Source organism: Pinus tabuliformis, chromosome 7 (genome assembly GCF_031772625.1).
Source record: "Pinus tabuliformis cultivar Carrire ecotype Pingquan chromosome 7, CPIR1, whole genome shotgun sequence".
In the NCBI taxonomy this organism is placed as follows: Eukaryota; Viridiplantae; Streptophyta; class Pinopsida; order Pinales; family Pinaceae; genus Pinus; species Pinus tabuliformis.
Genome location: NC_142293.1, coordinates 60,164,929 through 60,180,171, shown reverse-complemented (window position 1 = coordinate 60,180,171; position 15,243 = coordinate 60,164,929). Strand labels below are relative to the sequence as shown.

At 41.5% G+C, this 15,243-nt stretch overlaps 1 protein-coding gene across 1 annotated transcript; it reads left to right on the top strand.

Moving 5' to 3' along the window:
• The first annotated feature begins 13,080 nt into the window (after positions 1-13,080).
• On the top strand, positions 13,081-13,707 carry LOC149245189 (uncharacterized). Its single transcript, XM_089437598.1, has one exon. It carries the CDS (start codon positions 13,081-13,083, stop codon positions 13,705-13,707), a length of 627 nt encoding a protein of 208 aa, XP_089293724.1.
• Positions 13,708-15,243: the final 1,536 nt, after the last annotated feature.

The following is a 15,243-nucleotide window of genomic DNA, read 5'->3' as shown; positions in this document are numbered from 1 at the left end:
GACTTGCAGCAGGTGGTTTTCTCCCACATTGGGTTTCCACCTTATATCATGGTGTTCATGTGTGTGACTTATGTGTGATGATCTGTTCTATTTTACTGCACCAGTTTACTGTTAATATGGTTGATAATGTTCTAATGCACTCATTAAGGATCAACTAACTGAATCATAAGAAGTTGTGGAAGTAGCATATATGAATCTGAATATGGAAATGAAAAAGTTTTATTAATGTGATAATACTGATTCACCCCCCCCCCCTCTCAGTATTATTTCCAACAATTGGTATCAGAGCAGGTCCTTTGGTAAAAGCTTGATCACTTAAAGGAAGATCGTTCATTATGAGCAACTACGAGAGGGAAGCATCAATCAGGCCACCGATTTTTGATGGGACAAACTTCAATTATTGGAAGGTAAGAGTTACTGCCTATCTTCAATCTCTTGGTACGGAAGTTTGGGATATCATAGAGACAGGCTACACTTTTCCTTCAGCTACTCCTATAGATCCGGCCGAGAAAAAGAAATATGAAACAAATGCTAAAGCAGTCAATACTTTGTTGGGATGCTTATCTCAATCAGAATTCGTAAAGGTTATGCAATATAAATCCGCAAAAGAAATATGGGACAAGATTGTCTTGAGCTATGAAGGAGATGAATAGGTAAAGCGTGATAAACTTCAAACCCTCAGGATTCAGTATGAGAATCTCAGAATGTATAATGAGGAAAGTGTGGCTAACTATTTCCTTAGGGTAGATGAGATTGTTAACTGCATGAAAAACTTGGGTGAAGAAATAAAAGAGGCTATTGTGGTTGAAAAAGTTCTAAGATCCTTGTCCACCAAGTTTGAATCTAAAGTGTCCGCCATAGAAGAAAAGGAGAATCTACGAACTCTCACCATGTCACAGCTGCATGGAATTCTAACTGCTTATGAAATGAGAAAAGGAGGTCCTTCAGATAGGAGAGAAGCTGTCTTCAAGGCTTCAGGCAAAGGAGAGTACCTTGAATCAAGTCATGTGTCAGAAGAAGAAGAAGAATCAAATTTTGTCAGAAATCTTCAACGAGGTACTGGCAGATTTAGAGGTAAGTTACCCTTCAAATGTTTTGCTTGTGGAAGAGTAGGTGACTATGCTGCCAAATGTCCTCATAAGGATAAGATTGACAAGGGAAAGGAACTTGTTAGATGGAACAAGAAACAGAATGCAAATAAGAAGAGCTATTACACCCATGAAGACAGTGATGGTCTATCAAATAGCGATGAATATGAACGAGGTAATCCCTATAAACTTTTAATGGCTTTTGAAGATGATGATTACATGGATGCTCTAGATATAGATAGCTATTATGAGGAGATGTCTAGACTCAAGACATGCTTAGAAGAAAAGAATGTGATCATTGAGACTCTGCAAATCCAACTTGATGAAAAGGAACAATCTCTTGAAAAGTTAGAATGTGAAATTGTTGGGCTTCGAAAAGAAATTGAGAAAACAAAGGCTCTCAATCTTAAATTTGTTAAAGGATCTGAAACTCTGGATGAGATCATCAATGTACAGCGCTCTCCTCTAATTAAGACAGGTCTGGGGTATAATGGAGAAACATCTCAAGCATCCACCTCGAAGAGTTATCTCGATGCTGCAAGAAGATATGAGCAAAAGCCAAACAGAGATCACCAGGTAAAACAGGGACAAATTTCATCAAGAATAAACAAAGACTACCAGACAAATCAGGGACAATTCACCTTAAGGACGAACAAAAGCTACAATCAGCCAAGATCCTCTCAATTTACCTCAAGAATGGATGAAAATAGAAATCACAATCATATGACTGGTAAATTTGATAATCGCAGAAGTTTCTTCAATGGCCAATGTTTCTCTTGCCATAACTTCGGTCACAAAGCAGCTCAATGTGTTGCCTACAAAACAATCATGACTAGAGAAGCTCAAAAGCAAAGAAGTATGACTGGGATTACAAAAAGGACCTATAACAACTTCTCGGCTCTTGAAAATGAAATTGAATGCTCTATCTGTAATAACTTTGGTCATGAAGACTCTGAATGCAGGAGTAGGTTTCGGCAAACAAAGGAATAAGATTCAAGCACCAGAACATGGAGAATAAAGGAACCTCGACCAGAAAGATGTGGGATAGCATTTTATGCAGAAGGACAGGAAAATCAATGGCACATCGACAGCGGATGTTCGAAGCATATGACAGGTGATAAAGAAAAACTTGAATCATACACTACTTTAGAAAAAAGAAAGAAAGTTTCATTTGGGAATGATACTCCTGCTGCCATAAAAGGAAAAGGTATTGCTCAATTGAAAGAAAAGGTCAAAGCAAGAAATGTTTTGTATGTTGATGGATTGAAACATAATATTCTAAGTGTCAGTCAGATGTGCGATCAAGAAACCGAGGTAATATTTAGATCAAATGTATGTCGTGTTCGTGATCTTGATACAGGTGAAACAATGATCAAAGGCAAAAGAACTCCAAACAATCTATACATATTTGAAGAAGGACAACAACAATGCTATATGAGCAAGGATGATGAGCACTGGTTATGGCACCGGAGGTTGGGGCATCTAAGTTTTTCACAAATAAGGAAAGCATGCAAGTATCAGGCAGTTCGTGATCTTCCAGATATCAAAATTCCAGAGAATACAATATGCAAATCATGTCAGTTTGGTAAACAAACCAGGACTAACTTCCCTGAGAAGGAAGGATCAGCTAGCAAACCTCTCGAACTTATTCATACAGATGTATGTGGTCCATTTAGGACAAGGACACCTCGAGGAGAGGAATACCTTATACTATTCATTGACAACTTCTCCAGGTTTGTTTGGTTAGGACTTATGAAACACAAAGACGAAGCATTTGAAAAATTCAACTCCTTCAAAGCCTTGGTCAAAAATGAATTAGATCACAAAATTAAGTGTCTCAGGTCTGACAGAGGTGGGGAATTTACCTCAAATGAATTTTTCGATTTCTGTGAAGAGCATGGAATAAAAAGGGAATTCTCTACCTCCTCAGCAAAATGGAGTGGTGGAAAGGATGAACAGAACAGTCCAACAAATGGCCCGTGCCATGCTTGATGAATCTGGAACTCCTGCAACCTTCTGGGGTGAAGCTGCATATGTCGCGGTTGTTATTCTCAACAAAACAAATTTCCGAGTAAACATCACTCAAACTCCTCATGAGCTCTGGTATGGTAAGACTCCTTCGGTAAAGCATTTTAAAATTTTTGGAAGCAAATGCTATATTAAGAACACTGATGAACAACTTGGCAAACTTGAGCCTAGAGCAGATGAAGGCATTCTCCTTGGTTATTCTCCTTATAGCAAAGCATATAAGTGTTACAATAAAGGACTTGGAAGAATTGTTGACAGCATTGATGTAGTGGTTGATGAAAAAGGATACATTCCTAGGCAAGTAAATCATGAAGATATCAAAGAGGATGAAGACTACCCTTCAAATCAGATTGATAATGAAGAAGAAGAACCTCAAGAGGCTCCAGAGGAACAGATAAGGATAGAAGAAAAGACTCTGTCCAGGCATGTTCAAAAGAATCATCAAGAATCTCAGATTTTGGGGCAGAAAGAGGCAGGTGTACAAACAAGAAGAACAATAGCAGAAGCCTCAAGCTACTTGGCATTTCTCTCCTTCACTGAGCCACAAAATGTAAAAGAAGCATGCAGAGATGAATGTTGGGTCAAGGCTATGGATGAAGAACTTGAACAGATCGAAAAGAACGTCACTTGGGAATTAGTTCCTAGACCAAAAGATAAGAATGTCATAGGGACAAAATGGATCTTCAAAAATAAGTTGAATGAAAATGGGGAAGTAGTTAGAAACAAGGCAATACTAGTTTGTAAGGGATATGCTCAGCAAGAAGGAATAGAATTTGAAGAAACTTTTTCTCCTGTTGCTAGACTTGAAGCTATCCGAATGTTCCTTGCTCTCTCAAGCTTTCAAAAATTCAAAGTATTTCAAATGGATGTGAAATCAGCTTTTCTGAATGGAGATTTAGAAGAAGAAGTATACATTGAGCAACCAGATGGGTTCATTCTTGGGAATGATCCAAACCTTGTATATAGACTGAAAAAGGCTCTCTATGGTCTTAAACAAGCTCCAAGGGCTTGGTACTACCGTTTGGACAAATATCTTCATCAACAAGGTTTTTCAAAAGGATCAACAGATAGCAATCTTTATATAAAAATTGAAAATGACAAGTTGCTAATACTTGTTGTGTATGTAGATGATATTATCTTTGGCAGCAATGAAGAAGCTATGAGTCAAAACTTTGCCTCAGTAATGCAGAAAGAATTCGAAATGTCCCTACTAGGTGAACTGACATACTTTCTTGGATTGCAAATCCAACAAAATAAAGACAGTATCTTCTTGTCACAAACCAAGTACCTCAAGCAGATTTTGAAGAAGTATGGCATGGAAGATTCAAAGCCAGTATGTACCCCCATGGTTACAGGATGTAGTCTTAGTGCGAATGATGAATCAGCTGCAGTTCATCAACCAACATACAGATCTATGATTGGAAGTCTTCTTTATTTGACAGGTACCCGACCAGACATCATCCATGCAGTTGGAATAGTTGGAAGATTTCAGGAAAATCCAAAGGAAATTCATCTTCAGGCAGTAAAGAGAATCTTCAAATATCTTCAAGGAACTCAAAACTATGGTTTATGGTATCCTAGAGACACAGATCTCACACTTCATGCTTACACAGATGCAGATTGGGCTGGAAGTGTGGATGACAGGAAAAGCACAAGTGGTGGTGCTTTCTTTATGGGTTCCAGATTAGTATCTTGGTTCAACAAGAAACAAAGTTCGATTGCTTTATCTACAGCTAAAGCAGAATATGTGGCTGCTGCATCTTGTTGCACCCAACTTCTTTGGATGATGCAGACCTTACAGGATTTCCAAATCACTTGTACTCCACCTATCTCCATCTTATGTGATAATACAAGTGCAATCAGCATTTCAAAGAACCCAGTCATGCATTCAAAAACCAAGCACATACCAATCAAGTATCATTTTCTCAGGGAACAAGTGCTTGAACAAAAGGTCAAGTTGGAATATGTTTCTTCTAAGGAACAAGTGGCTGATATATTTACCAAACCATTGCCCAGGGAGACTTTTGAATACCTCAGGCAAAAGCTGGGGGTTGTCGATGCATCATCCTATTGTTAATTCTCAGATTGATGCTTGTACGCAAGGTTCGTATGGGGTATACGCGTACAAGGCTCAGGGGGAGCATATCTAATCCATTGTTGGCATTATAGTATTGCACCATATTTGATCTCAGTAGGAGCAAACAGGGCAAATGGCTGTCCTCAGTAAGTTCTTGATTAAAAGTGCCGAGTTCGATCAGCGACACGAGCAGAAGGGAAAACAGGGCGGTCTCTGTATTATAAGTAGCCAGTAGTTGTGGAGTGGAATGGTTACCCGAAAAATCTGAAGTTGATATCGCTTTCAGCATCCGGTTCATAATCAGGCGGAACAGGTCCTCAGGGGGAGAAATCAGGAGGAGCAAGCTCTCAGGGGGAGAAATAGTCAGGAGATGCAGATATTCGCCCTTTGCCCTTGATGTCAAAGGGGGAGAGTGCTTTTTGTGCTTTTTGGTCGGTGTTGTTGCCATCAAGTCCAAAGGGGGAGATTGTTGGCATTATGGCATTATGGACATGTGTTTAACTTGATGGCAACCCTCTCACAGATAGACATTTCTCTTGATGGGGACAAGAAGAGCCAAAAGGAGAGAAGAGGGGCCATTTACATATGCTTATTGGAACCTTTGAGCCATTGGGAGCTTATCGAAGCAATAGAGGCTCTTTCTCATATATAAAGAGCTTATCGGGAGTGATCAGGCCTCATATGCATGTATTAGTGTTATCGGGAGGTGTTTGGGCACTTATTAAAACCCATATATGCATGCATTTATATTGTCGGGAGTTGGTTGGGTGTGTAAAACCCATATATATGCATTATATCCCTGTTTCGGTGGTTACATGAATAATATCATTGCGGCATCGAAGTCTCAGCATATCGCATAACAATTTTATATATATATATATATATATATATATATATATATATATGTTTCAGCATATCGGCGCATTGGGGTTTCGGCTGTGTAACCCGGAATCATATCGCAATGGACCCGATGGTGGTATTAACTCTGGCTTATAATAATATCGCATCCGCAGTCCGGCATATATGTGCGTTGGACTTCGTTGAAACCTCTGATTGCGAGCGGACCCGATGAAGGCATCAAAACATGGTTTATAAAAATATCGCGTCCACAGTATATCAGAATACATAAAGGGTCGCCCACCCCAATCCTCCAATTGCGATAAGAGAGGTCGGACCCGATGAAGGAATTAAAAGCATTTCATATTAAATCGCATCCGCGGTGTTCGCCCATCTTATAATAGCCTCCCACTTCAAATTGCCGATAGCGATGATAGGAGCGGACACGATATATTAATAAAGGATGATTAATGGGGCATGTCGCATCCAATCCATCGGATCAGACGTCAGGAATAAACCATGAGATGGGCAGGCGCCGATAGCAATAAGGATTGGACCCGATATATTATTAGTTTGGATGCATTAAGTTAAATTTCCGCCTTGTGTGGTTTGGACTATTTTCATCGTTTTCCCGCTTAAGCCTATTCTTAAGAAGATCGGTCAAAATAGTTGCGCCTCAGGTTTTCGGATCCTATGGTTTCGATTCATGGTTTTATCAAATGTGTGATTATATAAAGAGAAAGGCGATCCGGTGGTAATGTATTGATAATGAATTGAAGATCTTAAGGAAACTGTGCAGCCGCAGACACGCAAAAGATAGAAGTCTCTTCGGGTGTGGAGAATCTCTATTGAGGAGGTGATGTGGGAGCGGTCACCCACATGTTCTTTTTAACAAAGCTGCAATCATTTATTATATATGCTCTAGCCGCTTCTGCTGTTTACTAAAGGGTTCTAAGTGCGCAATATTAAGTTTTTTTTTGTTTAGCCTCCGGGTGTGCAGCAATATGTAAATCCTCTGTTTGGGTCTTAATATTAGCCTCTTCTAACTAAATCAGGTGATAACTGTCATGTATATGGATCTGATGCTTGGGTAACTAGATCTGATTGCTCATAATAATGGAACTTTTGCGAGTTTCTGAGCGATGGCCAGGGATCGGCAGCCAGGGTTACGGGCGGATCCTCGCACAGGGCATGGGTAGGGAGCGAGTCATCGGTGTCTGTGTGTAGCAGCAGGAGCAGGAAAGGCAGATAGTTTTTGAATGGCAGCTGGAGGTGTTTCGAAAGAGTTTTCACAGTGAGATCCCGCCATCAGGTGTAATCCCTCCATCAGCAATCGTAAAGGCTGACTCCGCCTTTCCCGTTTCTACCAGAGTAAGGACAAAGTTTGTGTTGGCATTTAGCACTGTTTCAGGCGTTTATATTGGAACGGCTCCCGTAACCATGGTAAACCCCAAAGAATTGGTCGACTTGGATCCAGAATTGGAAGACATTCTCTCTGTTTGGGGGAAGGAACCGACATTACAAAATGTGGAGCGGTATTTCGGGGGGTTAGAATACTCCAAGTTAATCCCGGGTTCGCAAGGATATAAAGTCCTGTCACAGCAAACTGCTAAGGACCATGGCAGTTCAGCCTCCCAGGCTTGCAGACAAGCTCCCCAAAAGCAGCCAACCAGTGAAGAAGCAGGTGATAGAGTGTTGACAGTGGGACATTCTCCCAGGTCTAAGAGCAAAGCAGGGTCGGGAAGATTTCTTTTTTCAGGAGGCATTGAGGAAGGGGTAAACTTAGGGCCTGCTTCCGGGTCAGGCAGAAACAGGGGTTCTGAAAGGTTCTCTTCGCTTTCCAGGGCCTCTCTGCCAAGAAACCTTTCTCTTCCAAGCGGAATCGAAGTAGGAGGGCACAACGGCCAGGTTGGCATCCTCGAGGGAGCAGGAAGGTACCAATGTACAGCTGGATGGGAGATTCAAAGCAGATATCCCTATACTTGATAAATCTGGGCTATATCAGTCTTTTCCGGAGGAAGAGAAACAATCGGTTCCGACCTTGGAGGATCCAGAAAGGACTGGTCCTGTTGAGGAAGCTAGGGTTTCAGCGGAAGGATCCTGGAAAAAAGGGGGAAAAAGGAAAACTCAAAGGCCGATTGGATCCCAGGAGTTGGAGGGCAACCTGATCCTCGGAATGGAGGTCTCTATCGATGAAACCATAGTAATGGCAGAGTGCTCGCTGGTAGGCAGGGTAAGAGGTAAAAAGTTTTCGTCAGGCTTCTTGCAGTCATGGGGAGAACAACGTTTTGTCCATGACAGACCCCTGGGGTTTGAAGCCTTAGCTCTAGCTAAGGGCTGGTTTATGCTCAAGTTCGAGGACAAGGAGGCAGCGGAGTGGGTGCTCGGCAGGAATTGGGTTATCAATAACTTACCAGTCCTGTTGAAAAAGTGGAGTCCATTGTTTGATGCTTACAAAGAAAAATCCGATGTTTTCCCGGTTTGGGTAAGGGTCCCGGGACTACCATCGTTCCTCTGGACCGAAGCAGTTTTCAAATCCATCGGTAACAGATTGGGATCTTTCTTGGAGGCAGATATGTCATTCTTACAGACCAAAGATAGAGCAATGGCACGCATTCTGGTGAGTCTTAATCCCAGCAACGGTCTTGCGCAAAAAATCAATCTCCAATACAAAGATTACGTGTTCGAACAGATATTGGACTATGAGCATCTTCCCTTTCGATGCTATCAATGCCATGTATATGGCCACTTTGCCAAGGATTGCACGTAGGTAAGAAGAAGAAGGCATTTCCGGTGGACCCCTATACCAAGTCAACCAGGATTCAGGCATGGACCCGTCCCTCAAGAGGAAAAAGGCACGGCAGAACAGAACGCGGAAGTCATGGAGTCGAAGGGGGGGAAGAGCGCAGAAGCACTGGAGGATTCCCAGCCCCAAGAAGCGGTCAAGGGTCTAGCGGAAGTCATGGAGTCGGAGGGGGGACAGAACGCAGAGGCCCCGGTGGATTCCCAGCCCCATGAAGCGGTCAAGGATCCAGAAGCACGTCTGGAGGATTCTAAGGAGGAGATTGCAAGAGATCCAAGTGGTGATCAGCCCGAAGCCTCAGTACCTGAGAAGGATAATCCTCATCTTTCCTCTTATCTTTTTCCAGGGCATATATCTGATAACCATCAAAATTCCTCTCCTATTCATTCTTCTCCTAATCATGGCTTAAACAATATCACTGATCATCTTGAGGGTTCCCCTGTCACCGACCCCCTTCTAGATTCCATGCCTTCCTTAGAGTTAAATAGAGATGATATGTGGCCTCCTCTTGGTCATATGGTTCCCCAGACTCCATGCCCCTATAATCTCAGGTCAATGGCTGGAAAGTCCGGGTCGTCCGTTTCTGTAGGTGGTTTAGGGGTTATGGCCTCCCAAAGCTTACCTAAAACCAAGAGGGGTAGAATCTCGGATCTATTGAAGGCAAAGCTAAAAGCGAAGATGGAAGTAGCTGACGGGAAACAATATTCAATTCCTGGGGTACTTAGAGCAGCGCAAAACCCCGTCTCAGTAATCAAATGATCCTGTCTTCATGGAATTGCAGAGGTTTGGCCAGCAAACCTAAAAAACTGGCCCTTAGAGATTGGCTCCTTTCCTCTAAATCTGACATTATCTTCCTTCAAGAAACTTTGGGAAAAGGGTTGGAAGTGGAAAATATGTTAAACTCCATCCTCCCAGGTTGGAAATTCACAGCAATCGACTCATCAGGCCATACCGGGGGGTTGGCGATAGGCTACAAAGAAGGAAGAATTAAGGTCTTGAACCTATGGGGGTCGAAACAAGTAATGGGTATGGAGATCATTTCACCCGATTTTTCCTTTCCCTTTTTGATTGTTAATATTTATGGCCCCTGTCAAGGAAGGGAGTCATTCTGGAACGATCTGCTGAACAAATCTTTGATGAAATCGCCTCTACTGATTGTGGGAGGTGATTTAAATTTTTCAATAGGGCGCGCAGAAGCATGGGGTCCTTCAGCAAGGGAAGACCCCCTGTCGGACTTCTTCCATAGCCTTCTCTTGGATAACAATCTCATAGACCCGTCCCCCACTAAACTGAAACCTACCTGGAGGAACAGAAGGATTGGGGAGGATCGAATTGCAAAACGATTGGACCAGTTCCTCCTCTCTGAAGGTTTAATCTCAAAGGCTCCTATTTTCAAGCAATGGGTGGAGGAAATTGGCAACTCTGACCATTTCCCTATTTTCCTTGATATCTCCTGCCCTCCCCCTAAGCCTCCTTCCCCTTTTAAATTTAACTCTTCATGGTTACAAGATCCCTCCTTCAAAAATCTTTTTGTGGAAACATGGATTCATCCGGACAGGGATGCAAGGGAGCTCAAAAGTTTCTTATTCATGGAGAATCTCAAGAGATTGAAGAAGGCTACTATTTCCTGGGCAAAGGATAGGAAGTCCAAATAGAATGAAGAATTAAACAGAACCAGGGAGGAGTTGAAAATTCTGGAAAGCACCGAGGAGGACGACTATATCTCGCAGGCATCCAAGGATAAAATTCTTCAATTGGAGAAGCTTCAGAACAAAATTCTTTTGGATAAGGAGGAAGAATGGAGGCTCAAGAGCAGGGCTATATGGCTGAAAGCAGGTGACGAGAATACCAGCCTTTTTCATAATTTTGCAAAAGGGAGAAAATCTGTTAACACCATCTAGAGCCTAAGAGATGAAGAAGGCAGAGAGGTAAATACTTTCTCAGGCCTCTCCGGTCTTGGACAGAGACACTTCCAGAGCCTTTTCTCATATTCGGGAGAAGCCACAATAGCGGAGGTTATTAGAACTGCACAGTGTTTCCCAAGATTTGTCGAAGAGGATGAAGCAGAGGACTTATCAGCCCCTGTTACCAAGGATGAAGTTGAAGCAGCTATGAAACTCATGGGAAAAGATAAAAGCCCTGGGCCGGACGGGTGGACTATCGAACTCTTCCTCTTTTTCTTTGATCAAATAGGTTCTGAAATAACTGACGTAGTTGAAGAATCAAGACAGAAAGGAGAAGTTTACAGGCCCTTCAATTCAACATTCATAGCCCTCATTCCTAAAAAGGATGATCCGGAGACCTTTGATGATTTCAGGCCGATTTCTTTATGCAATTGCATATACAAAATTATTGCAAAGGTGATAGCTATAAGAATTTCTCCCATTCTGTCAAGGAATATCTCTATGGAACAATTTGGGTTTTTGGACGGAAGACAAATCCATGAGGCCATAGGAGTAGCTCAGGAAGTCATTCACAGTGTCAGGCAGCAGAAAAAGAAAGGGGTGGTCTTCAAAATTGATCTATCTAAAGCCTATGACCGAATAAACTGGATTTACCTTCGGATGCTGCTAACTCACTTGGGCTTCAACTATTCTTTCATCAGCTGGATAATGGGCTGTATCTCCAATGTCAGCTATGCGATACTTATTAATGGAGCTGCATCCCCTTTTTTCAAAAGCCAAAGAGGATTAAGGCAAGGATGCCCCTTATCACCTCTTCTTTTTCTTCTAGTGGCAGAGGGTTTAAGCAGGTTGATACACAAAGCCAGAAGAGAGGAGAAGGTAAAAGGTATTGAGGTAGCAATTAATCTTTTCATTACCCACCTCCTTTTTGTCGATGATATATTTCTTTTCACTAGTGGATCTATCAATGAAATTAAGGAGCTTAAAAGCATAATTGATCTGTTTCTAAAAGCTACTGGCATGCAGATTAATCATAGGAAATCTCAGGTATCTATGGCTAATATTGAAAGAAGGGAAAGATCCTTGATGCAAAATCTTTTCCCCTTCCATCATCAACAGCTGGAATCCCCTTTTAAATATCTGGGTTTCTGGTTAAAACCAACAGCATATAAGATAGAGGACTGGAACTGGCTCATTGCTAAGATTGAAGCAAGAATTTCTCACTGGAGTCATAAATGGTTGTCCAGAGCAGGCAGATTAACCCTTATTAAATCAGTTCTACTAGCCATCCCTGTCTACTGGGCAACCTTAACTTGGGTTCCAAAAGGTGTGATGGAAAAAATCAGGAGGATCTGTAGCAAATTCTTATGGGCAGGGGCTAAAGAAAGTTCTGTTCTCCCATGGGTAGCTTGGGTCAAGCTGGCAAGACCCAAAGACTGGGGAGGATGGGGAATAAAAAGGCTCCCTGAGTTTAGCCTTTCATTGGCAGCCAAATCAGGTTGGCGACTTATTTCGATGGAGAATCTTTGGACCAGAGTGGTCAGAAGAAAATATATTGACCCTGTTCCAATGGAGGACTGGATCAGAAGCCAGGAAAAGAGGAAAAAAAATGTTTCAGTCGTATGGAAAGCAACGGTGGAAGCCTTCTCTGTGATTGAACAAGGGCTAGCTTGGAAGATAGGTGACGGAAGTCATTGTAGGATTGGAAGGGACCCCTGGGTAGGCTGTAATGAAGCTTATGCCCTATCCCTAGGCTTACTCAGGCACCTTGATCACAAGGGCATTTATACTTTAAACCAGGTGGAGAAAATTGGTCAATCTTCAATATGGGGACAGGCTTGGAAGAGTGCAGAAGACCTGGGATTAAATATCAGGTGGAAGATCGAATGGTGTACTTATGTCCAAGAACTTCACCGTTCTAATGTCAGGCTCAAAAATGAATCAGATCTTTTGATATGGGCGCAGGGGGAAACAAGAGAATATGCCCCTAAGGATGGTTACAATTTCCTTATGCAAAAGAAAGGTTGGGGCAATCCAGATTGGTGGTCGAAACTTATATGGAAGCTTAAAGGACTTGCAAAAGCAAAGATTTTCCTCTGGTGCATGCTAAAAAGGAAGGTTCCAACCTGGGATACATTGCAAGCCAGATATCTAGTTGGACCAGGGAGATGCCCTCTGTGCAAATCAGAATAGGAATCTATTAACCACCTTTTTATCTCATGCGCTGAATCAAAAAATGTTTGGGGGGAGTTATCTAGTCTGCTCAACATCAAGGCACAGTTGGGCGATGAACCTTTGGAAGCGGTCTGGAGTAGGTGGTGGCAAACCTACAAGGAAGGGAATATGAGAATTCTTCCTCTTATTTACTTCTGGGGAGTGTGGATTGCGAGAAATAATAAAGATACCCCCGTCGCAATCACAGCTATTAACTGTGCAACTATCTACTCTGCCATTCCTGTTCCTGATCTCAAATCTACTCAAAAATTATCAAACCCTGTTAATATCCAAGAGGGTATTCCCTGGGCCTTTTTTGATGGGGCCTCCCAGAACAACAAGGCAGGGACTGGACTGTGTATTCATTTTAATCAAGATCATTCTCTTAAAGCCTCTGTAGGCCTCGGATCAGGCTCAAATAACTTTGCTGAGATATGTGCATTACGCTTTCTTCTATGTTGGCTTCTTCATCGAAATATTCACTCAATCCAAATTTTTGGTGACTCTTTGAACGTAATCAACTGGGTGAACGGAAATGCTGCATGTCAAAATCAAATCTTGAAGATTATTCTTGAGGAAATACAGCACTTAAAGTCATCTTTCAATGTCTTCATCCTATGCCATGTATTCAGGGACAGAAACGAGGATGCCGACAGGTTCTCAAAGGCTGGTGTTCAACAACTTTTGGGAAGCTGGTCAATAACAGAATACAGGCAGGGGCAGTCCATCGTTTCAACAGATCCTCCTTTCGAATAGCCTCAGTGATAGTGACACTCTGTCTCTTATCGCTTTCTTGGTTTTGGATAGTTTCGTCTTATATGTCTTTGTTTCTCTGCTTTCATGTTTTATTATGTGGCCAGTTTTTACACAACAAAACTCAATTATATATACCTCATCTTTCAGATCATATCATCACGCTTGAAGTACTAAAAAAAGTTTTGTAAGGTTTTATTTTTCCTTCTCTGAAGGAGACCTCGAACTGCAAAAGGTTTCTATAAGTCTAGTGTTCAAAGCCTCGCTCAAGGAGGAAGAGCAAACAGTTAGAGATATGACCATAACTCCGGAATGTCAGTTATCTGAACTTTCTTCAAACAGTCAAAAGGACTGTGATTTTCGTGTTTCCTTCAGCGGAACTTTCTTGCAACAGGTCTGCAAGTGGCTCACTGTATGTATCTTTTTATTTTGCTTAATAAAAAGTGGTTTTTTCTTCGGGAAAAAAAAAACTAGATCTGATTGCGATCATACATACTATCCTTGTTAAGTGTATTGATCTGGTGATTGGGTGATTCAAAAGAATTATGTGCTTCAATGATATTAAAGGGTCCAGTACGAAAATTGGATGAAACGTGGCCTTTCAGATTATGTATTGTGCTTCAAGTGTATCCAGTCTGAAAATGTATGAAATGTGGTACCTGGAGGAGAGAAGATTGTAGGCTGGCGCCTACGTACTAGTATCTAAGCTAGTACAAGAGAAAAGGGGGTTGTAGCTCCCGTACTGGTATAAGACTGCACCAATACTAATATTGTAAAAGGATTTTCTTATTAAGAAGAAGATTGAGATGACTTGTAGCAGGTGGTTTTCTCCCACATTGGGTTTCCACCTTATATCATGGTGTTCATGTGTGTGACTTATGTGTGATGATATGTTCTATTTTACTGCACCAGTTTACTGTTAATATGGTTGATAATATTCTAATGCACTCATTAAGGATCAACTAACTGAATCATAAGAAGTTGTGGAAGTAGCATATATGAATCTGAATATGGAAATGAAAAAGTTTTATTAATGTGATAATACTGATTCACCCCCCCCTCTCAGTATTATTTCCAACATTTCATTCTTCTCTGGATTGAGAGCCTTCTTCTCTTCTTCTTCCTTCTTTGACTGTATCGATGAGTCATAATCTTGATTCTCCACTTCTTCACCAACCTCTGATTTTGTACGCGGTTTTTCTTCCACTTGGCTTTCAGACACAAGTGGGTTTCTCTCACCAAATAACAACATATCAATAATATGTTTTTCTTGCATCATCTATGACCACTCATCACCAATGAATTTTTCTTCATCAAAGTTAACACCAGAAATTCCAATTTTGGATCCATTGAACTAGTTATGTGTGTATTGGTAGCATTATCTATGCTAAAATCATCTCTTGCTAGTAACACACCATCAACATTGTGATCCACTTTCAAGTGGGATTCACCAAACTCTTCATCTTTCTGTAGATTTGATATTACAAATCCACTTTCCTTTTCATCTTCAAGCACTTCTACAACAGGTTTTACAACACT

Bases quoted from the DNA above. Each gene is read 5' to 3' on its own strand.
- LOC149245189 (XM_089437598.1), top strand. From the start codon at position 13,081: ATGAGAATTCTTCCTCTTATTTACTTCTGGGGAGTGTGGATTGCGAGA.